The sequence below is a fragment of the Ostrea edulis genome, chromosome 9 (genome assembly GCF_947568905.1).
Source record: "Ostrea edulis chromosome 9, xbOstEdul1.1, whole genome shotgun sequence".
NCBI classification, from domain to species: Eukaryota; Metazoa; Mollusca; class Bivalvia; order Ostreida; family Ostreidae; genus Ostrea; species Ostrea edulis.
Window position 1 is genome coordinate 36,169,061 of NC_079172.1, and position 25,135 is coordinate 36,194,195.

Sequence of the window (25,135 nt, forward strand, 5' to 3'; positions counted from 1 at the left end):
TGAGTTCTTTGGTCCACTTAGATTCACATTTTGGTTTATTGTACTTTTGGGAAGACAAAAATATATCATATATTGCCTTAGAACCTTTCCTATTCAATATTTTCATAAGCCTGGCTGAAAGGGTCTTGTAGTGGAGTTTGACTTGCAATATTTAACATTAGGCCAAGAACATCTTTAAAACGCATATAGTTGCCTTTACCATCAAACAAGTCCCCTACAATAGTAAACCCTTTTTCATACAAAGATTTTGTAAAAAAACATACCTTTTTGGATCATTGAATACTTGCAATGAACTAACTCATTGCAAGTGTGAAATCAACTCCGGCTTCCCACTCTCCTACTTCGTAGAAGGGGGGGGGGGGGGGGGGTATAGTGTAGTTCATTGCACGTATTCTTCAATTCAGCACTTCAAACATCTACTACCTTTAACTACTACTTTAAGAATGAAAAAAGGGGGGGGGGGGGGCAAATCAATCCATATTGAAACTATGAGATTTGTATGTTAAAAAAAAAAAAAAAACCACGGGAAAAGTTAATTGTCAAAAGGGGAGAGACCAGGGCCCCTTCCCATCCCAACTTCCAATTCAATATGCCTAGATTAACATTTACAACAACAACAAAAGAAAAAAGATTTCTTCGGTAGAATACAAGTACATAAGAACCATAATTTACTTTTACCTGTTTCCTTTTTGTAAATGTATAATTAATAATTGTCGAAAACGCGCAGCAAACATATTGAATTCCTAGAAAATCAGATAGCAAAATAACGGGAAAATCTGTATTTTGTCGTCTTGTCGACTTTTCGTTATTTCGAGGCGAAAAGTCGCGAATTATCGTTTTGTTCACTTTTCATTTTGTCATCTTTTCGCCTCGAATCGACGACAAAACTCCAAGCGAAAAGACGACAAGTTAGGTCGCTAATTTGCGGGTTTTATTTGTCGTCTTTTCGACTTTTCGTTCTGTCGTCTTTTCGTTATTTCGGGCAAAAACAACAGCACAGCACTACAGGCCTAGATTGTGCTGACCAAAGGGCAAAAACAGGCACATTCAATCAACAATCAGTGCATGCATGTTTTCATATTGTTCATGTAATGCAATGCATGTTACAAAATAAATGGCAAATCATATTTTTGTTATAGAATCCTTCGTTATTTTAGGTTTTTGCATAGAAAACTTAAACATGTACAATCTAGTAAGTTACCTGTGGGTGTCCAATAAGTTATTTACAATTACTGTCAATTATTGTTAATACAGGGCAGTCGCTGTCCAGTTTTAAAAATAATGGACAGTTGTCAATTCACTGGACAGTACCAGGTAATTAGACACCTATAGCTAAATCAGAAATCACTTAAACTGAGACTGTTAAATAGGGGTTATTTAAAGGTGTTTAAGTAAGATGCAAACATAACATAGAGGTTCATTCATCATTACAAACCATGCAAATGATTTAAAGCTAATGATCTGATTTAATGAGAATGCTTCTATTGAGGATAATTGCAGTATCAGTATGTTATGACAAGTCATTTCTGAAATCCCAAATATTTGTCTTTTTCCTTTGAGGACAGGTGACGTCCTCCATCTTGGGATGTCTCGGTGGTGTAAGGTAAAGCACCAGAGCCCTATAAGGCTGATACATAATTACACAGTGGTAAGTCTTTTAATTTATGATTGACACCAGATCCTAGATTCTTGAATGAGTTAATCTGTAATTCTCATTGTGATATAGCCGTCCATCTCGATCACTTGACTACGCCAGCTTACTGTCAACGACTACATGTAGTAGTCCTGCAAATTTCACTTGACTCGAACTACAGGACTAACATTAGTCTCAACCCCTGCACAGACCATCACATCTGAATTGATAGGTGATATGTGAATGAGAGAAATGGACCATCAAGTTCAGTCGCATTCAATGTGACTTGTAATGTATGATGTTCTGTTAGCTTCACATGATGCTAGTTAAAGGACTCCTATGAATGGCTATATGTTCCACATAGATGTGGTAAGCTACATTTTAGCTTGCTGTCTTTAGTTCAAATTTTACACCTGCTCATCACTTCAGTCGGAGTTGCACCTGTAGGCCCTAATGATGTCTTTGATTGGTGCTCGACATACCGGGCAGTTAGACCCTCGGGACATGAGTTGTCGCCCACAGCCATAACAAACGCACATGTGACCACACTGGTAGAGAACAGAGTCAGAGAATTTGTCCAGACATATCAGACAGTGGGAGTCGCTGACTGGCCGAGAACGTCGAGAAGTGGCAGTCTCACGAGTTCCATCTGCAAAACGTGTCATGATTTTAACAGTTTTCAATAACAGTGGTGAAAATCATAATTTGGAACATGAAGAAAAATTAGGTTGGAAAATTTTTGCCAAGTTTTATGTCTGCTGATATGCATTGGTAATGGTTAACCAATTTACTCCATTTCAAATTCTCAGGCATCCATTGTTCACTACTTTACCACAAAGAAGGAATTTAATTTTGCCCAATTTTAAATGTGTCTATTGAGGTGAAATGGAGGAAACTAAATAGATGCAAAATTTTCCTGTGTACAATTATATAGACAGATTGTAATGTGGTTTTACATATTAAATTTCAGTAATTCAAAACTCAATAAATAAAGAAATAAAATGTTTTAGGTAGGAATGATTGGTTAATTCATATATTGTACAATGTAATCACTAAATATTCAGAAGATTGTACAATATATCCATTGAATATTTAGACTATACAATGTATCCATTGAATATTTAGACTATACAATGTATCCATTGAATATTCAGAAGATTGTTCAATGTATCCACTGAATATTTAATTTACACTTTACATCTTAATAACAACACATTTTGATAGATCAAACAATAGCTAGCTTCACATCTCTCTGGGGTCAGTGAAATCCTGAAAAGACAGGTGCCCCTAGTTAGATATTGTGACTAGTTGTGTCCCTTATAACCTTAACCTATCTGTACTTACCTGACTTTTCAGACATGGCCGCTGCCACTTCCTGTCGAATGGCCCGCTGAATGTCCAGTTGAAGGTCAAAGCTGACTTTGAGCATGTTCTTCATTTCTTCTACCTGGGCTTTCAGACTGGTCATCTCTCTACTCAGGTACAGGTTGGACTGGACAATTAAATATCAAAATTAATATTTTCTCACTTCTACTAGAAGGAAATGCAAGTTAGCATTATAGTTTTCTGTGAAATTAATTGACACATGCATTCACAGAATTTTTTGAACATTCCTAAAGTTGTGATTTTTTTTATATCAATCCTTCTATTCCCTGGGTCAACTAAATTCAGAATTCATTAATTCACTTCATTACATAACAACATTCATATTATCATGATATATATGAATTAATCATGTTTATGAAGTAAAACTTCAATAAAAAAAATGTCCCCTCTGATTGTACGTATGTATGTAATATAAAAATCCCAATATGAAAACAAAGGATTTCAAATGCTCCCATTCAATTATAGGGATTTATCACAAAAAAATGAATTTCTGTGTTTACAACCTAATATTACAGCAATTTATCAGAGTATGTGACTTTCTACCTGTAGTAATAAAAGTTGTACTACTTTTTACCCATTGTACTATTACTTGTACTACTTTTTACCTGTGTGTAAGGCACTGCTTGAGCACTGACGCTAGTGACAGAAATATTGTCCCAGTTATCTGCTCCTTGTTGCTGGGGTGGCAGTCCAAGGTGAGAAAAGTCGTTTCGGATGATCGGTTGTGTGGGTTGTAGAGACTGTATGAATTCCTGAACTCTTTGTCCGTCAGTGTCTGTTGTGTTGAGGTGATCCTGCATTAAAAGTTTTCACATGTTAGCAAGGGAAACACTAACAACTCACCCTGTTCTTTCATGCATTTAATTGCTATACAACATGCAATTTAAACTGCCTACCCTTTTTGTGTCTCTGTTGACTATGTTTTCAGAGGGTAGTATTTGACAATGTCACCCAAAACTATATGCAATATTTATGATATTGTGCATTACTATGATGCACTGCACTGATAGAGCGCAATCTAATTAAAATCAGACTTCTTAAACCCATGCCTTTTAGACTCTTATGCAGAGTATACGGTGTGGATCTAAGAAATCTGATTTTGATTAAACTGTGACAGAGCTTCATGTATTTTGTCTTGGCAACAAATTCTGTAATCTTACCCTCATAGTGAGCTCCAGGGTGGTGCGGAAGTTTCCGCCTAGTGTAGACGTAACAAGTTGCCTGTGAACCAGTTCGCTGATCTCCTGTACCATGTCTTCTCGATGCGCTTCTTCCACAACATGTAGAGGAATGGCACCAAGGTTAACATCGAAACTATAGGGGAAAATGTAATGGCATATGAGTATGTTTCAAAAATCAACAGATATAACACACAGGATATGTTTACAAAATATAAACCTGAACAAATCTTCAATAATCACACATCGCATTATCCAATCAATTTCAACATATCTAAAATATTGTGATATACCATTTTCATTATCTTCAGCGGTGTCTGAAATTTTTATTCAAGTATGAAACTGGGCATGGATATTGAACTTTTTTAGAGTTTGTAGAATAGTCTTAGGAAAGATGGCATGCATTTAGTTCTATTTACCCATTGACTTGTTGGTGATTAACAGCTGGTTGTGGAGGATTGATATTCTCATTTGCTGAAAAGCAAAACAAATGATGGTTCTTAATCAAATTCAATGAAATTAATCCCAGAAGACTGAGAAGATTTATTTATTGGATTATTAACAAAATAAATTTCTATGTTTACATGAAGTTTGACATGTTCATATTCTCGCTGTTTGGTGTGTTCATGTTCTTACTGTTTGTGGATGAAGCGCTTCTGGAACTTATGATGCTGTTGCTTCTGCTACGTTCTACCTCGCTCTGAAGTTGATGGACTTCTCTCACGCTGTGCTGTAGATCTCGTTCCACTGGTGTACCATCTCGAGATAGACTGTTTGGAGGTAGCACAACAGATGGAGTTCCATCTCGAGACATGTTGGGTGTTGCAGCATTTGTGCTGTGAGGTGATGCTTGAGGGGTGTGGCTGTGAGGCGATGTTTGTGGGGTGTGGCTGTGAGACGCAGTGGGTTGAGGTGAAGCTCTTGGACCTCTGGACACAGTTGTCAGTGTGCCACGTATGATGTTCTCTAGTCGCCTTCTGAACGCCGTACCCAAAACATTCGACACTCTCTGCTGCTCCACCAAGCCCTGAATCTCGACCACCACTGTCTCGGGGCGAATTTCGTCCACATTTTCCACGTTGACTGGAACATTCTCCTTTCCGGACTCTAGTTTTGCTTCATGAGCTTGTACATGCTTGGCAAAAAAATTGTCAATGGCATTTATATGCCCGGTACTTGTCACGGGCCTCTCTCCGTACTGAATCTGTCGCAGTTCATACATGCGGTCACTGCAATCACAAATGGGGATAGTGTAAAGTAATGCTACCAGATGACAGAATGTCAAAAAAACTGGGGATTGAAGGCTATAATTGTGACTGAAGACACACCACCTTATTATTTTTACTTCAGAAGTTTAATTTTAATGAAATAATTCAAAATTAAAATAGGTAAAACACAGCTGTATCAAATTAACTTAAATGTCTGATTTTCAAAACTTTTATTCATTGAAGGGTCTTTACTGTTCAAATGTACAGATTAAGAAATTAAGAACTAAAGTTATCAGTGTTGTAAGATTTTAAGAAAATATCTGAAATTAATAATTTTTGTCAATGAATTGATTAATGTATGACAGTTTCCGGTAAATACAAATAACTGACTCAGAGTAGGCCTACCATTTCGTCCTTTCTAAGAACGTTGACAAGTGCTGGTCTTCACATTCGGTCGTCTCTACGGCAGTACATGCTGGTTGGGTTACCTCAGAGCTTGAGGCCGGGTTTTCCTCGGTTTCCATCTTAGAAAATTCCTCCTTGTCGGTGAAATCTGTGATACCGCTTTCTGCCATTCTGAATCACGTCTCAATAAAACGCCTTTATACCCGGTGGTCGTTCCAAATTTAAAATCAGTTTAGTAATATTCTATTCTTGGACATTACCTGGACGAATGAGTCAGTGTTTTGACAACAAACTTTTCGGATTATTTCGGGTTGTTTCCTGATTTTAATTCCCAGCAAGGAAAACGCCCGAGATCTATGACGCAAATCGCCAAAACCCGCAGACGCGTAAAGTTCAAACAGCCTTTAATTGGACACGAGTAAGATGACCAGTTTGGACGATCTATTTAACCAGATTATTCATTCGGAGCTGCATGCACAGCAGAAGAAAAAATATCTCCACGATTGTAAGAACTTTCTTCTATGAAATAAACCGTCAGTGCACGCACAGGGGCATCTTATCCGCTCTGTTCTCTATCACACATATATAAATATTTATATATGTGTGATAGAGAACAGAGCGGATAAGTGTATTTATATATGTGTGATAGAGAACAGAGTGGATAAGATGCCCCTGTGGTGCACGTCTATAACGATTTTGATACCGCCCGACTCGGCTCGGCATAAATAGTTTTAAGTTGATAAAAAATAGAGAGAAAAAACCATATAGGTCTATGCTATATGTTCACTCTCTCTCTCTCTCTCTCTCTCTCTCTCTCTCTCTCTCTCTCTCTTTTCAAGCTTAATTTTACAAGCCGAGATCAGCCCTACATCCTTGACTGTGATTTCCAGACAAGGCCAAATTTATTTTCCATCATATAGTATACCTAGTAGAGGCCTATCTCAACGTTGCATGTATTAGGCTATCACCAGTGAAAGTGCTCGAATGTGCGTTTGATTCAAGTGTGGGAAATTAAGGGATCTTCAGTTCTTCTACTTGGAATAATAAATTGTTTAGATCAATTAAAACCTGTAACAGAAAGGGAGAAAATGCAATGGACCAGACTGAACCCGGACCCCCTGAATCTCTAGTCAGGTGCTCTACCAACTGGGCTATCTGGCCACTGGTGATTAAACCCGGCTGACTGCTACAAACCTTCTTAAATATTGTCTTCGTCCTCAAAGACGCTCAACCCAGATTTTTTTTGCCCCTGGCAAAACTTTCACATGCAAGTCCAGCTCGGATGGTCAATGACATTTTAAAAATGTAACAGGAAGGAGAAAATGCAATGGACCAGACTGGTATTCGAACCTGAGCTCCCTGAAACTCTAGTCAGGTGCTTTACCAACTGATGAGCTCTTTGACCACCGGCGACCGAACCTGGCTGATCGAGCCCGCTACAATCCAATGATTTCTGCTACAATTGTAACTTCCCTTCCTTTTCTTTTCCCCTTCATTTTCATCCTCTTCTCTCACTCCTCCCTCACCATTATCCTCTTTCCTTAGACTCTCTTAACACCTAGGACCCTCTTCTTTCCTCTCACTCTCTTCTTTCTTCACTCCCCCTCCTTTTCCCTTACTCCTCCTCCTTTCTCTCGCTCCTCCCTCTCCTTTTCCCTCACTCCTCCCTCTCCTTTTCCCTCACTTCTCCCTCTCCTTTCCTCTCTCTCCTTTTCCCTCACTCCTCCCTCTCCTTTCCTCCCTCTCCTTTTCCCTCACTTCTCCCTCTCCTTTTCCCCCACTCCTCCTTTCTCTCACTCCTCCCTCTCCTTTTTCCTCACTTCTCCCATCTGCTTTCCCTCATTCCTCCCTCTCTCACTCCTCCCATCTGCTTTCCCTCACTCCTCCCTCTTCTTTCCCCCCACTCCTCCCTCTCCTTTTCCCTCACTCCTCCCTCTCCTTTCCCTCACACCTCCCTCTCCTTTCTCTCACTCCTCCCTCTCCTTTTCCCTCACTCTTCCCTTTCCTTTTGAACCACTTTCCTCCCTCTCTCACTCCTCCCATCTGCTTTCCCTCATTCCTCCCTCTCTCACTCTTCCCTCTCCTTTTCCCTCACTCCTCCCTCTCCATTCCCTCACTCCTCCCTCTCCTTTCCCTCACTCCTCCCTCTCCTTTTCCCTCACTCCTCCCTCTCCTTTCTCTCACTCCTCCCTCTCCTTTTCCCTCACTCTTCCCTTTCCTTTTGAACCACTTTCCACCCTCTCTACCCCCTGTTTCCTTTCTCTCTCATCTTCCTTTTCCCCTCTCTTCCTCCCTCCTTTTCAATTCTTTTTCATCATACCCCCCTATTTCCTTCCCTCCTTTTACCCTGCTTGTCCCTCCTTCGATCACTTATCTCCCCCCCCCCCCCCCCCCCCACCTCTTTGCATTCTTGCCCATCCTGTCCTCTTTACCCGTTTATACTATTTGTCGATCCTCAAACACAGGAATGCTAAATAAATATCTATTTTTAAATTTTTGTTTTTGCAGTAAAGTGCAGAATTCAGTCAACATTAGCTAGAAAAGACAGATTACAGAAAAAACATATTGAGTTGAAGAGGGAATTAATTTTAAAGGTAAGTGTAGACTTCACATGATGGAGGAAAGACACATGCGAGCTTTTCTGATCAAAATTTGTCATTTGCGTCGATGTAAACTTTTCACATTTTCATCTTCTTCTCCAGAACAACTGGGCCAATTTCAACCAAACTTGGCACAAAGCATCTTTAAGTGAAGGGTTTTCAAGTTTGTTCAAATGAAGGGCCATGCCCCGTCAAAGGGGAGATAATCACAAAAATAGGGTGGGGTTATTTAAAAATCTCAAGAACCACTGGGCCAGAGGAGCTTAAATTTACATGAAAGCTTCCTGACATAGTGCAGTTTCAAGTTAAAATCTTACCCCCTTGGGGTAGGATGGGGCCACAATAGCGGATCAAATTTTTATTATCGAATGAAACATTCTTTTTGAAGAAGTTATTGATGTGTAAACTCCGGACATTTTACTCACAAACTGAATTAAAGTGCGAAGCACTTTTATGTTAAGTTTGTGAGTAAAATGTCTGGAGTTTACACATCAATAAATTCTTTAAAAAGAATGTTTGATTCTTATAATTCCAATTCATTTACTGTATTCACAATTTCAAAAATTTGAAAAGTTTCCCCGCACTACGTTATTTGTTTTCAAGCATGTATGAATACATTGCGTTTTCGGATTTATTGATGTGTAAACTCTTGTTCAGCTTTATTTTTGTCCAATCAAAACAACTGTAATAAATAACATTGGAATTATATACAAATATAAAGAAACATCTTTTAAAATCTAGCTTCTTCTCGGAAAACACTGGGCCAAAGAAGCTGAGATTTACATGAAAGCTCCCTGACATAATGCAGAATCAAGTTTTCTTAAAATCATGGCCCCTGGGGGTAGGATGAAGCCACAATAGGGGATCAATGTTGTACATACAAATATATAGGCCGGGAGAAAATCTTTCAAAAATCTTCTTCTGAAGAACCATTGGGCCAAAGAAGTTTAAATTTACATGAAAGCCTCCTGACATAGTGCAGATTCAAGTTTGTAAAAATCATGGCCCCCAAGGATAAGTTGGGGTCACAATAGGGATCAAAGTTTTACATGCGAATATTTATGGAAAATCTTTAGATATGGACCAAGGTGACTCAGGTGAGCAATGTGGCCCATGAGCCTCTTGTTCTGGAACATTTAGATTTTGTCATTGATCTCCCCTCAGTAAGTGTAATTTTATTTTGCTCATCTAGACTAACTTGTTAATACAAGAGGAGGTGAATTTGAAATGTGAAGAAAACAAAGAAAAAATCCTACAGGAAGAAAAGACTTCGCTGGAGGGGAAAAAACAACGTGTCCAAAAAGACCTGGTCAGTGTGTTTCAAGTCTTCAGATTCACTGCTATAGAGTCCTATTTTTACATGTAGGATGTCAGTATTCACTGGGCGGAGTCTTTATTTACATGTAAAAAATTACATCCTGAAAGCAAAACACAAAAAAAAAGTCTTTTGAGCATACTTCTTGCTGAGTGACCCCTGCACCATCACCTTTAGGCATTAAATGACCTATCTCGATGCTCTTTCTGTAAAATATTAAAGATACCTTTTCTTATTAATGCAGAGTGTATAATGATACAGTGGTTCATATCTTTTAATGATCCCCCCTCTCCTTTTTCAATGAAACATTTTTCAAAACCTCCGTCTTTCGAAAGGCAATTTTGTTCCTCAGGTGTGTAAAATGTAATTTTTGCAATGCATTCACTTGCACTTGGAAATTTTGTAAAACAGTATTTAGTGTGCCATTTCCAAGCAATATGGATGCATTTTGAAGACAGAAAATATGATGTATATTTCCTTATAATGTAGCCATACCATTTCTTGTTCAAATGCTACTTAGAATGCTGTTTGAACTTACTGTCACAACAGGTGACAGTTCTTTCTGATATACTAGACCTGATGCAATGAAAACTGGGCAATTTTTTAAAACAATTTCAATATCTTGCACATATGTGTGTTATAAAGTTGCTTCATGTTTACATTGCAGAAAACACACCGTCTAGTTCTTTACTACCAGTGTGATATAGTTTTAGGGTGTGTGATAATCAACAGAAAACCAAAGAATTATTATTAATTCAAAATTCCCATGTGGAAATCATTTATTTTCCAGCTTTTAGTGTGTCCAGTTTCAGGCATGAATTCTATTTTGGTGTGTAGACAGACCTACAGTTCAGAAAGCTAGAGATGGTAGAGAGATTTTGTGTTGGAGTGAGGGGCTTTACCTGGGACTATGGGCTTCAGAGTGGCGGCCAACAAAGGAGGCAAGAGGAACTGAGAAAGGCCGTGGAAGAAGTCAAACAGACTGAACAGGACCTCAGAAAAGGTGCCCCTTTCTCTTTATCTTTCTTGGCAATTTTTGTTTAAATCAGAGTGGATGGGTTCATTTTTATACAGTCACCTTTCGACATGATGTATGTTATGGTACAGTGATGTCTGTTTATCCGTTTGACATATCTTGTCTGTTTGGGGTTTTCTGTTTCTATTTTCATTTCTCTGTCACATATTTGCTGTACGTGAAATTTCTCAATAATACATAAGTTTTTATTACATATCAGGTACAATTCACATGCATCCTATCTTATGTTTCTACAACAACAAAAACTTGATGTGTATTATCATGTCTATTTTATAGTTGGCATATTTTGATAGTTCCTGGTTGTGGCAAGAAAAATGTAAAATAAACTCTTATGTAGACATTACTAAGTTATAGTAGCAAATTCATATTATATAATGCATTGATAGAATAGTCCGTGAAATGATACAGTTCTGTGTTGTTTGAAGCAGATTGTTACATTTTTTAACTGTGACATGTTAGGTTGTGGCGCATTGTAGTATCAATAAAATTGATTTCTTCTGTCGAATTTTTAAAATGAGTGAAGCTTGATTGTACAATGGAATTCGTTCAGACGAGACGTGAAGGCATGTAGGTCTGTGCTACCACTCGTCCAAGAGAAGGAAGTATCATGTATCTCCACCGTATAAATAGATTCAATATGTCTCTTTGGTACTTGTAAATTCCGTTAAGTAGTTCTGAAATAATTGGGGGGAAGGGGTTGAATTCACAATCTATAGATTGGGGTCACCACACTGAGTGTTAGACAATAGAATTTAAATGGAAAAGAAATATGTCACTGATGTTAATTTTTACATGTTTATAAGGTATGTTGGTCTTTATGAAAGTTTGCTATGCATTAATTATTAAATGAAGTTCATGGAAAGTTTACAAAATATTGTTCGTGGAGAAATAAGAAAAACATATATCTTGTCAAAAAGATATAGAGAATTAATGTACCTGTACTTTAATTTATTGATATGATAAAAATTTCTAATTCATTTATCATTATCATATAGAATGGGAGCTCACATTAACCAAGTGGTTGTAATTTCCATACAAAAGGATATTAGTATGCTGCAGTAACATCATAAGCAATGTAAATTTGTCTTCACACAGAGGTTGACGATATTAATAAGAGGCGCGAGATGTTGGCTGAGATGGACGTACAACGTGGAAAAGAACAACAAACCCTGCACAGTCTGCAGAAAAACAATGAAGGTATAATATGCCCCAATCTATGAACAAATCTTTTACCCATGTACATTGTAATTGCAACCATGAGGAAAAAAGTACTATGCACATATAAATGGATTTTTGTTTTTGAAACTCCTTGTGTACACAAAATTACAATTTATCTTAATCAAATCACTTGTTTTACAGTGTCATAAAAATTGCAGGTAAAATCATCACCAAGTTTCTCACATGCTAATGAAAGATTCAGTTGAAAATATTTAACTGAAATATAAAGTTTTTAAATTTTTTTTACCCATGCTAGATGAAGGTTGGAAGAATCATGTCTCCCGTCTTTCAGAAGGAGACATATTGTTTTTGTGCTTTCTGTCCTTCCGTCTGTCACAAAATCTTGTGACTGCTTCTCCTATATGGTTTGTCAGATAGACTTGAAACTTTGTACAATGCTTCATTGCCATTTGTAGATGTGCACATTGTCAGGACAGGAGGATCCAATTATTTTCCTGAAAGTTATAGTGGATCTAAGAAGGGTGGAGGATGTAAAATAGCTTGTGAACACTTCTCCTATATGGCTTATCTGATAGATTTGAAACTTTGTACAATGTTTTATTGCCATTGTTAGATGTGCATATTTTCAGGACAGGAGGATCCAATTATTTTCCTAAAATTTACAGTGGATCCAAGAGGGGTGGAGGATGTTGAAATAGCATGTGAACGCTTCTACTCCAATTATATGGCTTATCCAATAGACTTGAAATTTTGTACAATAGTTCAATGCCATTTGCAGATGTGCATATTGTAGGGACAGAAGGATCCAATTGGTATCCTTAAAGTTATAGTGGATCTGAGGGGTGGGGGGTGTAAAATAGTTTGTAACCACTTCTCCTATGTGGCTTATTGGAGTTCATAATGGCTATGTTCCTGCTCATGCTTTCTCTTCCATATCATGCAGTACATTAAAGGGAGGAGGTTTCATTTTGAGCACTTCCAATTTTGGGAGCTTGGGAGACATTTGTTTTTCATGTAACAGGAAGGGAGAAAATGCTCAACCAACTGAGCTAAATGGCCACCAGCGATCAAACTTGGCTGACCGCTACATTCCTCCCTCTTTAAATGTCTTCACACCTGAAGACATCAACCCAGGATCTTTATCCCCTTGCAGGCATTTTTACCTGTCAGTTCCAGGGGCTCGTCTACAGCACCATATGTAACAGGAAGGGAAAAAATGCAACAGACCAGACCAGGATTCGAACACGGGCCCCCTGAATCTCTAGTCAGGTGCTCTACCAACTGAGCTAACTGGCCACCGGTGATCGAACCCGGCTGACTGCTACATTTATAAAAACAATCTCTACTTTTATTCCCTGATACCAAGTTTTATTGTATGAAACCCAGTGATCATGCATACCCCCAGGCACTCTATAGACAGGGGTTATCCCCACAGAAATTCACTCCTGACACCACCCTCAGGGATCGAAATTAACTTTTTTCACTACTAGCAAATTTTAGCTTGTGGATTATTTTCCAACTAGCAAAATTGAGCTTTTACTAGCATTTTTCAATCGATTGCTGTTTTACAGGAATTTAAGAAAACAAGCATGTATCTATATCAAAATATAGGGAAAATCTTTTAAAATCTTCTTTAAAGTGCAATAATAAAAATAATATTGAGAATTCTTTCATTTAAATTTTAATGATCGAATTATCAGACAACATACACTTGTGCAGCGAACTTGCTCTCCAGAGATCTACGACCTATTTACAACATCATGTGGTTTGAAATCTTTAAGACTGTTTGCGTCAATTCAAACTACACTGTATATCTTCAAAACTTTTGGAAATTTCATCTAAAAAATTCTAGTTGAAAAAAAACCATGGACTCTTAAGTGTTTGACTATAGACTACAGAAGGACACTGCGTGAAGCGTGACACTAACACTTTCATGTGTTGTTTCATGTAAACACGAACGAGATCAACATGCTTGCTATTTAAATCAGACGTCTCTGAGACGCCCAAAGTGTGCATGAAGTAGGCCATCTTCGACATCACTGACTGAGATGACCTTGGCTTAGTTATTTATTCGATCAACGTTTACTTTTGCAATACTTGTATATTCATTCTGTAAAGCATTTCTATGCACAAGACAAAATTATTGTAAACTTCAAAGTACAGCCAATAAACCAAGGAAGTCCGGAAAAAAGATTGGTTTTTTTTACTCGCAAAAAGCTGCGATCAATTGTGATTTTTCACTCGCTATGTCAATTTTTAACTCGCATTTAGCAAGTATTTCTCCTTAATTTCGTTGCCTGACCCTGTAGATGGGTTGAAATCCCTCAGAGAATTAATCCATCCTTACCCTACCCTACCTTGTAGGCAGGTATTTATATTCCCAGAGAGAATTCCTCCTTGCACCATGATGTACGCAGGGATTTGAATTTTAAATCCCTTCAGAGAATTCCTCCTTACCCCACTTTGTAGACAGGGATTTAAATCCCCACAGAGAATTCCTCCTTACCCCACTCTGTAGACAGGGATTTAAATCCCCACAGAGAATTCCTCCTAACCTCACTTTGTAGACAGGGATTTAATTCCCACAGAGAATTCCTCCTTACCCCACTCGGTAGACAGGGATTTAAATCCCCACAGAGAATTCCTCCTTACCCCACTCTGTAGACAGGGATTTAAATCCCCACAGAGAATTCCTCCTAACCTCACTTTGTAGACAGGGATTTAATTCCCACAGAGAATTCCTCCTTACCCCACTCGGTAGACAGGGATTTAAATCCCCACAGAGAATTCCTCCTTACCACACTTAGTAGACAGATTTAAATCCCCACAGGTGATTCTTCCTTGCCCCACTATGTAGACAGGGATTTAAATCCCCTCAGAGAATTCCCCCTTACCCCACTCAGTTGACAGGAATTTAAATACCCTCGGATAATTCCCCCTTACCCCACTCTGCACACAGAGATTTAAATCCCCGCAGAGAATTCCTCCTTGCCCCATGCACTCAGTAGACAGGGATTTAAATCTCAAAAAAATTCATCCTTATCCCACTCTGCACACAGAGATTTAAATCCCCACAGAGAATTCCTGCTTACCCCACTATGTAGACAGAGATTTAAATCCCCACAGAGAATCCTCCTTGCCCCACTCAGTAGACAGGGATTTAAATCTCCACAGATAATTTCTCTTTGTCCCATTTGGTAGACTGGGATTTAAATCCCCATAGAGAATTCCTCCTTGTCCCACTCTGTAGACAAGGGTTCAAATCCCTAAAGGGTTACCAAGCTTACCTAGATTACCAAGTCTTTTTGGTGCTAAAAATAAGTAAATTATTTTAGAGCTTGATCAGGAATTGAGAAAAGTCACAGATGCAACAGAGGCCCTGATTTCCAGGAAATCGGAGTTAAACACAGTACCTCATAATGATCCAGAATTTCTAAGGTATTATAAACATTGTAACTGACATATAATGTTCACAGTTCAACCATTTTGAGACAGGAAGGAAAATAGTTTATTTACTGTCCAGATTAATGAAACAAAATTCTCAATTAATATTAATTTTTTTTTTACCATTCCAAAAATTATGTGTAAATATTTAGCTCCCCCCCTAAAATTCATCCAGTAGATGAAGCCTCCAGATTCTTGTCATCTAAATTACCATATAGACTGTGTAGAGAAATGTTATTTTGTGCAATACGGCCAAAACATTTTTACAATCATTGTACTTGTATATAGTTTGAGCAAAGAGCTGGAAGCTGTGAATGGAGAACATTTAGAGGAAAAATGTGTGGCACTTCAGCAGGAATTACAGCGGCTACAGCAAATTCTGTGGCAGAAACAGCTCAAAGAACGAAAACGACCGGTAGCTCCACCTGTACAGGTCAAGGAAAAGGTCAGAGCCGATTGATATTTCTATTAACACACATGATATGCAGACTGAGGTACCCTTCCAGGGTTAGTGTACACAGACCACTTAACACCCACGATATGCAGACTGAGGTACCCCGGGCCAGCCACCATCATACATGCCAACTTTTAAAAATCCCCATGGGGGATTTTGCACGCGACGACCTTTTTTCAACGCTCAAAATTCACGACATTTTACCATGAAAATAAATATTTTTCTTTTCAAATAAGATATCAATCTAATCATTGTACATGTATCATATATTAACACAACATCAAGTGTGTTCGACCATTAACTTCAACAAAACTATATATATTAAAAAAAAAAACACTTTGAAAGATATACATAAGTATTTTATTAATATCATCTATTCAGCAAAAAATCCTCTCCAACAACAAGTCACATGCATATTATCAAATCATACTAACATACATGCCAACTTTCCCGATTTAGGCGGGATCTTCCCGATTTTACCCTCCGGTCCCGCTTTCCCGATCGGGAAAGCAAAATTACCCTAAAATCCCGATTTGAAATTTTTTCCGACCAAAATTTCCGATTTCACGATTGAAAACGAGTTTGAAAGCGGGAAAATCGTGAAATTGGAAATCCCGCGTCATTTCTGAACTGGCCAATCAGAAATCGGGACAATAGTCAGCCATTGCTGTTTACCTGTGTCGCATGGTGTCGGGTTGGTCTGCCTGTGTCGGGGTGTTTATTGGACAGTACGATGCATGTTTTGATAGTAATTAATCAGGAAGACGGATTTCAAATTGACCTATCCTTTACACAAACGTGAATGACAACGATGCTAGTGTCACCACCAAACAATCGGACATTCCGCCTCTCGCTGACAGCATCCAAAATTTGCAATAAGGTACGTCAAGTATATATTTTTTCCAACTATAATAATATAGGCTATCCAAATCTATCTGTCTATAGTGATGTATTATATAGTCTATATAGTGTAGTATTCATTAAATATACTTTGTGATGCGTAATTCGCACAAGTCTGTACTGAATTTTTTATTTAGCAAGTAGCCTTAATTTACAAGTAAAACGGAATATTTTGATGTTTTTTTTTTTCCTGGTAATTCTTTCAGATGTCATGGGTGCAAAGGTTTTGTTCGCAAACTTCATAGCAGGGCAGATCACTCCTTTTTTGGTTGCAATGCAGATTATTCCACCAGTCTCTGCAAGCCCATGTTTACAGACAAGCAAGATCGCCTTTGCAGTCGTACCTAAATGCATGTGCTTTAATTTAAATTTTGATATATAGACCGGCCAATGTTTATTGTATGGTGTAAAAGGATGCAACCTTAAATATTATTTGATATTATGTATGTGACTTGTTGGAGAAGATTTTTTGCTGAATAGATGATTTTAATAAAATATTAATGTATATCTTTCAAAGTTTTTTTTATATAGTTAATGGTCAAACACATTTGATGTTGTGTTAATATATGATACATTAACAATGATTTGATTGATATTTTATTTGAAAAGACAAATATTTATTTTCATGGTAAAATGTGAATTTTGAGCGTTGAAAAAAGGTCGTCGCGCGCAAAATCCCCCATGGGGATTTTCAAAAGTTGGCATGTATGTACTAAAGTTGCATCCTTTTATATCATATACACATTGGCTGGTCTATATATCAAAATTTAAATTAAATTAAACACATGCATTTAGGTACGACTACAAAGGCCATCTTGCTTGTCTGTAAACGTCTGGTGGAACAATCTGCATTGCAACCAGAAAAGGAGTGATCTGCCCTGCTATGAAGTTTGCGAACAAAACCCATGACATCTGAAATAATTACCAGGAAAAAACACATCAAAATATACGTTTTTACTTGTAAATTAAGGCTACTTAATTGCTAATATAAAATTCAGTACAGATTTAACAAGTGCGAATTACGCATCACAGTCTATTGAATACTACACTATATAGACTATATAATACATCGTTATAGACGGATAGATTCGGATAGCCTATATTATTATAGTTGGAAAAACATATATTTGACGTACCTTATTTCATATTTTGGATGCTGTCAGCGAGAGGCAAAAATCGGGAATGTCCGATTGTTTGGTGGTGACACTATCATCGTTGTCATTCCCGTTTGAGTAAAGGATATGTCAATTTGAAATCCATTTTCCCGATTAATCACTATCAAAACATGCTTCACACTGTCCGATAAGCACCCCGACACAGGCAGACCAGGTAAATTACATCACCCCAATACCATGCGACACAGGTAAACAGCAATGGCTGACTATTGTCCCGATTTCTGATTGGCCACTTCAGAAATGACGCGGGATTTCAAATTCCGGTTGGAAATGGGGGTTTGTTGTCGTAAAGTGGGAGATATTTTTAGAAAATCAGGATTTCGGGGTATTTTTGCAACCCCGATCGGGATATCGGGATTTGCCTTTTCAACTGCTTCAAATCGGGAGAATCCCGCACAAATCGGGAAAGTTGGCATATATGCACCATGCTTGGTGTACATAAATCACTTAACACACACAATACGCAGACCATGGTACCCTGCCATGGTAATCATATACAGACCACTTACACACAAGTGTCTATAGAAAATCTCGTGGTCTATATCAATCAAAATGGCAATAGACCGACTTGTCTTTATAGGAAATCTGACCAAATCATATAAAGTCCATGTTATGTTAAATAGTTTCTGCCCACCCCTTTTTATGATAAAATGTTCCACAATCTAATGACGAATTATTCGAATCAGAATATTCCATTTTTAAAAACATGGGGGAATGGAACAGACTCCATATGTACTTTCGCTTTCATATTCATGTGCCCTTGATCAGTTTCGCCGATCCAAACCTCATTGTTGTGTTCAGTATCGAGTTTAGAAAAATAAATCTAAGTTTCCTTACCAGTAGTGATCTCAGTCATTTAATCACTGCTAATTGCAGTCTTCATAATTGTTTGAAGGAACTTAACAAACACAATACACAGACCGAGGTACCCTGCAAGGTCAAGCGTACACAGACCACTCAACACACACAATATACACAGAACGAGGTACCCTGCATTTCAGACCTGCTCCTTCTAGATATCCTTTTAGTATCAATAGCAAAAAAGAAGTTATCTAAATGTTTTCTATATAAACATAATATGTGAAGTTTGGCCCCCACCTTGAAGTCAGAACATCTGCCCCAGGGATCATGATATTTACAATTCCATTAGAGGCCTTCCATCTATATGACTATGCATTTAGTTTTCCTTATAGATGTGTGGTTTATTAAAGAAGATTTTTGAAAATTGGTCAGTTCTTGGCAACTTTTTCTCTTCTTGGCTTCTGATGTGTAATAATAATAATAATACCATATTTATATAGCACCCTTTTCATACACTATGTACGCTCAAAAGTGCTTTACAATGCATATATACCTTACAAGAGAATGTTATACACATAATACATAGAAAATAGATAAAACATTAAAAGCTGTACCTATCCTCATTGTACATAAAAAACATGAAAACACAAGATACCATAAATATGCTAGATAAGAATAAACATCAATTTCAGGGCGTATTAAAAAAAGAATAATAATGAAATACACACACTCACACACAGCATATAATGTCTCAGGTATAATACATTAAAACATACTATTCCCTTTTCTTTTTTCTTTTTTTTTTGTGTAGGAGTCCTGAATTTTGAAATTTATGTCCCGCTTGTCCCAAAGATGCTTCACATCAAATTTGAAAATAATTGGAAGAATAGTTATTAAGAAATTATAAATGTTCAATTGTTAACACACGACAGCTGCATGCAGACAAATTGCAATAGGTCATCTGAGTGAAAAAAAATACAAAAATCAACAAAATAAGAAAGTAATTTCAAGCAAAATGCATAAATTGCAATAGAATGGGAATAACTTTTATCTCATTTGTCATATTCAACTGTTAATGCTGATTTAATGGTTGCAAACATCCATTTTACTGGCTCCCTTAATGTGTCCTCCATAAAACTCAGTTTTGACTATTTAATCAGCATTTAACGTAGTTCCACCCTCCTGTGACATCATAAGATTTGCAGAGTCAATGATTTAATAAGATTTATGCATGGCAGGAACATAAATTTTGTTGAAGTCTATTTCAATAGTTATTGATCAAACTCATGTTAACCATAAAATATTTCAAAAGTCTAAGTTATATCAATAATCAATTATATGTTTCAAAATATTGAATCGAAGGGCAATAACTCTGTTTTCATTAAATTATTTATCAAGTCCATCATGCCATAGATTTCTTTCATTTTTCACATATATTTCATATATTTTTTTAAAGAATCAGTTTCATGAAATTGTTATGAAACTTCAATACTATTATATCGTTTTAACCTTTTGTTAATGCTGTTTAAATGGACTGATTCATGATTTCCCCCAAATTTTGTTTTTCACTTTTAATGATCAAAAACTACTGTCTAATGTGTTTAAAAGATTTCACATAAAAAATAAGGTTATACATGATCACAGAAGATCATTTTAGAGAATTTATGATTTGTTTTGTAAACAAAGATTGCAGTATGTTATTGTTTACGAAATTTTCAAAAGAAATGGAAATTGATCGAAGTTTATTATATTTTTCACATTTCAAGCATTCTTTGGGTAAAATGTGTCACTTAAAAGTTAAAATTTGTGACTATGTAAAATTTGGATGTTTTATATTACAAAATTAATATTTCACTGGTTTGTTTGTATACATTAAAAGACTTGAGTCTTTATTTACATAACACAGATTTAAGGCTAAAATATTGCTTTTATTCTTGCATTCAGAAGGTCAGAAATTTGGCTGTCAATATAAAATTAGTTATGTTTTTAATGTTTTAGCATAAAAAATGAAAAATATTTTTATCAAAAATCGTGAACCAGTCCCTTTAAGGAAAATTGCAATTTTCTGACGTTGATAACAGGTATATATGTGCTTATCAATAAAAAAAATTTATTAACCGCAACATACTTATTTTATCATTTGTATTTGTTACTAAGATATATTATTTGAAGAATCAACAATCAAATATAAGATTGACCCTATAATTCTAGAAGGGTGGAATTACTTTAATATCAGTTTCAAATGACAAAGAAGATAGTTAATCCCTAACTTAGTGATCGATACAGCGTATCCATTTAAGAATCAGACTAAACTAGAATACAAAGGGGAAACTAGAACTCAAACTAAACTAGAATATCTAGAAAGGAAACTAAAACTCAAAGCAAACTAGAATATCAAGAAGAAACTAGAACTCAGACTAAGTTAGGATATCAAGGGCAAACTAGAACTCAGAGTAAACTAGAATACCAAGAGGAAACTAGAACTCAGACTAAACTAGGATATCAAGAGGAAACTAGAACTCTGACTAAACTAGAACATCAACAGGAAACTAGAACTAAGACTAAACTAGGATATCAAGAGGAAACTAGAACTCTGACTAAACTAGAACATCAACAGGAAACTAGAACTCAGATTAAACTAGAATATCAAGAGGAAACTAGAACTCAAACTAAACTATAACATCAAGAGGAAACTAGAACTCAGTCTAAACTAGAATATCAAGAGGAAACTAGAACTCAGACTAAACTAGATTATCAAGGGAAACTAAAACTCAGACTAAACTAGAATTCCAAGGGGAAACTAGAACTCAGACTAAACTAGAACATCAACAGGAAAATAGAACTAAGACTAAACTATAATATCAAGGGGAAACTAGAATTCAGATTAAACTAGAATATCAAGAGGAAACTAGAACTCAAACTAAACTATAACATCAAGAGGAAACTAGAACTCAGTCTAAACTAGAATATCAAGAGGAAACTATAACTCAGACTAAACTAGATTATCAAGGGAAACTAAAACTCAGACTAAACTAGAACTTCAAGGGGAAACTATAACTCAGACTAAACTAGAACATCAACAGGAAAATAGAACTAAGACTAAACTATAATATCAAGGGGAAACTAGAACTAGATTAAACTAGAACATCAAAAGGAAACTAGAACTCAGACTAAACTAGGATATCAATAGGAAACTAGAACTCAGACTAAACTATAATATCAAGGGGAAACTAGAACTCAGACTAAACTAGAACATCAAAAGGAAACTAGAACTCAGACTAAACTAGGATATCAATAGGAAACTAGAACTCAGACTAAACTATAATATCAAGGGGAAACTAGAACTCAGACTAAACTAGAACATCAAGAGAAAACTAGAACTCAGACTAAACTAGAACATCAAGAGAAAACTAGAACTCAGACTAAACTAGAACATCAAAAGGAAACTAAAATTTAGACTAAACTAGAACATCAACAGGAAACTAGAACTCTGACTAAACTAGAACATCAAGAGGAAACTAGAACTCAGACTAAACTAGAACATCAACAGGAAGCTAGAACTCAGACTAAACTAGAACATCAACAGGAAACTAGACCTCAGATTAAACTAGAACATCAACAGGAAACTAGAACTCAGATTAAACTAGAACATCAAGAGGAAACTAGAACTCAGACTAAACTAGAACATCAACAGGAAACTAGAACTCAGACTAAACTAGAACATCAAGAGGAAACTAGAACTCTGACTAAACTAGAACATCAAGAGGAAACTAGAACTCAGATTAAACTAAAATATCAAGAGGAAACTAGAACTCTGACTAAACTAGAACATCAAGAGGAAACTAGAACTCTGACTAAACTAGAACATCAACAGGACACTAGAACTCAGGCTAAACTAGAACATCAACAGGAAACTAGAACTCAGACTAAACTAGAACATCAAAAGGAAACTAAAACTCTGACTAAACTAGAACATCAACAGGACTCTAGAACTCAGACTAAACTAGAACATCAAAAGGAAACTAGAACTCTGACTAAACTAGAACATCAACAGGAAACTAGAACTCAGACTAAACTAGAACATCAACAGGAAACTAGAACTCTGACTAAACTAGAACATCAACAGGACACTAGAACTCAGACTAAACTAGAACATCAAGAGGAAACTAGAACTCAGATTAAACTAGAACATCAAGAGGAAACTAGAACTCTGACTAAACTAGAACATCAAGAGGAAACTAGAACTCTGACTAAACTAGAACATCAACAGGAAACTAGAACTCAGACTAAACTAGAACATCAACAGGAAACTAGAACTCAGACTAAACTAGAACATCAACAGGACACTAGAACTCTGACTAAACTAGAACATCAACAGGAAGCTAGAACTCTGACTAAACTAGAACATCAACAGGACACTAGAACTCTGACTAAACTAGAACATCAAGAGGAAACTAGAACTCAGATTAAACTAAAATATCAAGAGGAAACTAGAACTCTGACTAAACTAGAACATCAAGAGGAAACTAGAACTCTGACTAAACTAGAACATCAACAGGAAACTAGAACTCAGACTAAACTAGAACATCAACAGGACACTAGAACTCTGACTAAACTAGAACATCAACAGGAAGCTAGAACTCTGACTAAACTAGAACATCAATAGAAAAGGGAAACTATAACTCAGTCCTAACTAAAATATGAAGGGGAAATAGAACTGAAAATAAATTAGAATATGAAAGAAAAAAAGAATTCAAAGGAAAGAATATATGAAGGGTAAAGTACAAAGAATATTTATTCTGGTAGGTCTCAATCATTTTTATTGCTTTGGTATTTGTGTGATACCACAAAATAATTTCATTAATGAAACACAAGTTTAGTCATAAATGATGAACCTCGGGTGGCTTTCCTTACATCAGCGAAACTGTATTTTTAACAAAAATCTATTACATACAGTGATGCACTTTGGTGCTGTTTTGTTGGGCACTCTGGCTAATAGATTTACACCACTGTCTGACAAAGTAAATTCTTTCTTGGAGTTGATTTTAAATGTCCCCAATTCATTTTACATATCTCCTTACAATAAAACAAAACGTACAGATAATTTATATTTATGATGACCTCCCATGTCATTTGGCTGCTACTTGACAAAGAGAACAAGTCAGACTTGAGTACTTATGATTTTCAGTTCACATGGTTTGAATTTTCTCCATGTTAAGTCAGATATGTAATTAAAGTTAACAGCAAATGAAATAAATGCATACAGTACACTATTAGAATACCACTGACAATATGGCAATGTGCATGATAAAATGGATATTATACATCTGCACTACAAGAGACAGAGAGCCTGAGACTTGTGTAAATTATTTTAAATTGTAGAGGATGAGATCTGAAGAGCTCTCTACCAACAGGATGACTGTGTCTAATTTCAACTCTGGAGAGAGTACTCGCAGCCAACAGGATGACTGTGTCTAATTTCAACTCTGGAGAGAGTATTGGCAACAGGATGATACAGGGCGACAACTGAGTGATACAGGGCGATAACTGAGTGATGCAGGGTGACAACTGAGTGATACAAGGCGACTCCGAGTAAAGAAGGGTGGATTAGACTACTAATTTGAAATAAATCAACGACTAGTAATTTCAGGCATGGTATAAATAATAAAACAAAATAAGTCCAGTGTAAATCATCAAAATTACCATTTCCTTTGTGCAAGACAATTCTTCAAAAAATATGTGAAACTAAGCATAACATAATTGAGAATGCATTACTACAAGTTTGTTAAATTTAGTATTAAATTAATGAATAAAAGTGGAATATACAGTCCATTAATTTACTCAAATACTACAGTGTGTGCTAATGTCAATTATTTATTTTCATGAGCTGTCATAGTGTTGTCAAATTAATATACTATCAACACTTCACTGTGAATTACGTCCCTTTGTGGGGTCAACCAAAGGTCAATCGGTAAAAAACCAAGTTTTCCTTCTTTACCTTACCAAATGCAAGACGTTATTACTGTGTATTTGAGCTAATTATCAAGCTTTCATACAAATTAATGGATTACCCCACCCCAGGGCATTATTATACCCCCCAAACAAAGTTCTGGGGAGTATATAGGAATCACTCTGTCTGTCTGTTTAGATTCGTGTCCGGGCCATAACTTCTGTTCTTTGACTTAGGCATACCATATTTGGCACACAGGTGGATCACCATAAGACGATGTGTCGAGTACCTTCATGACCTCTATATGACCTTGACCTCAAGGTCAAAATTAAAGGTTTTTTACAATGGATTCGTGTCCTGGCCATAACTTCTTTGTTCTTTGACATAGGCATACCATATTTGACACATGAGTGTATCACCATGAGACGATGTGTTGAGTACCTTCATGACCTCTATATGACCTTAAACTTT

General features: G+C 36.5%; 2 protein-coding genes and 1 long non-coding RNA gene across 3 annotated transcripts; 2 read left to right on the forward strand and 1 right to left on the reverse strand.

Moving 5' to 3' along the window:
• Nucleotides 1-1,057: 1,057 nt before the first annotated feature.
• LOC125668435 (uncharacterized) lies at nucleotides 1,058-6,393 on the reverse strand. The gene is made up of 7 exons (XM_048902606.2): nucleotides 5,811-6,393; nucleotides 4,834-5,426; nucleotides 4,617-4,671; nucleotides 4,180-4,333; nucleotides 3,625-3,813; nucleotides 2,978-3,125; nucleotides 1,058-2,282 (listed from the first exon to the last, which is right to left on the reverse strand). Exons 1-7 carry the CDS (start codon nucleotides 5,978-5,980, stop codon nucleotides 2,059-2,061), a joined length of 1,533 nt encoding a protein of 510 aa, XP_048758563.2. The 5' UTR covers nucleotides 5,981-6,393; the 3' UTR covers nucleotides 1,058-2,058.
• LOC125657791 (golgin subfamily A member 6-like protein 7) lies at nucleotides 6,160-24,562 on the forward strand. The gene is made up of 8 exons (XM_048888563.2): nucleotides 6,160-6,315; nucleotides 8,319-8,404; nucleotides 9,603-9,719; nucleotides 10,563-10,728; nucleotides 11,857-11,958; nucleotides 15,276-15,378; nucleotides 15,673-15,829; nucleotides 24,097-24,562. The coding sequence occupies exons 1-8, from the start codon at nucleotides 6,234-6,236 to the stop codon at nucleotides 24,190-24,192; spliced, it is 909 nt and encodes a 302-aa protein (XP_048744520.1). The 5' UTR covers nucleotides 6,160-6,233; the 3' UTR covers nucleotides 24,193-24,562.
• LOC130050115 (uncharacterized) lies at nucleotides 16,136-17,247 on the forward strand. Its single transcript, XR_008798516.1, has 2 exons — nucleotides 16,136-16,718; nucleotides 16,945-17,247. It is a non-coding gene; the product is annotated as an uncharacterized LOC130050115 (long non-coding RNA).
• Nucleotides 24,563-25,135: the final 573 nt, after the last annotated feature.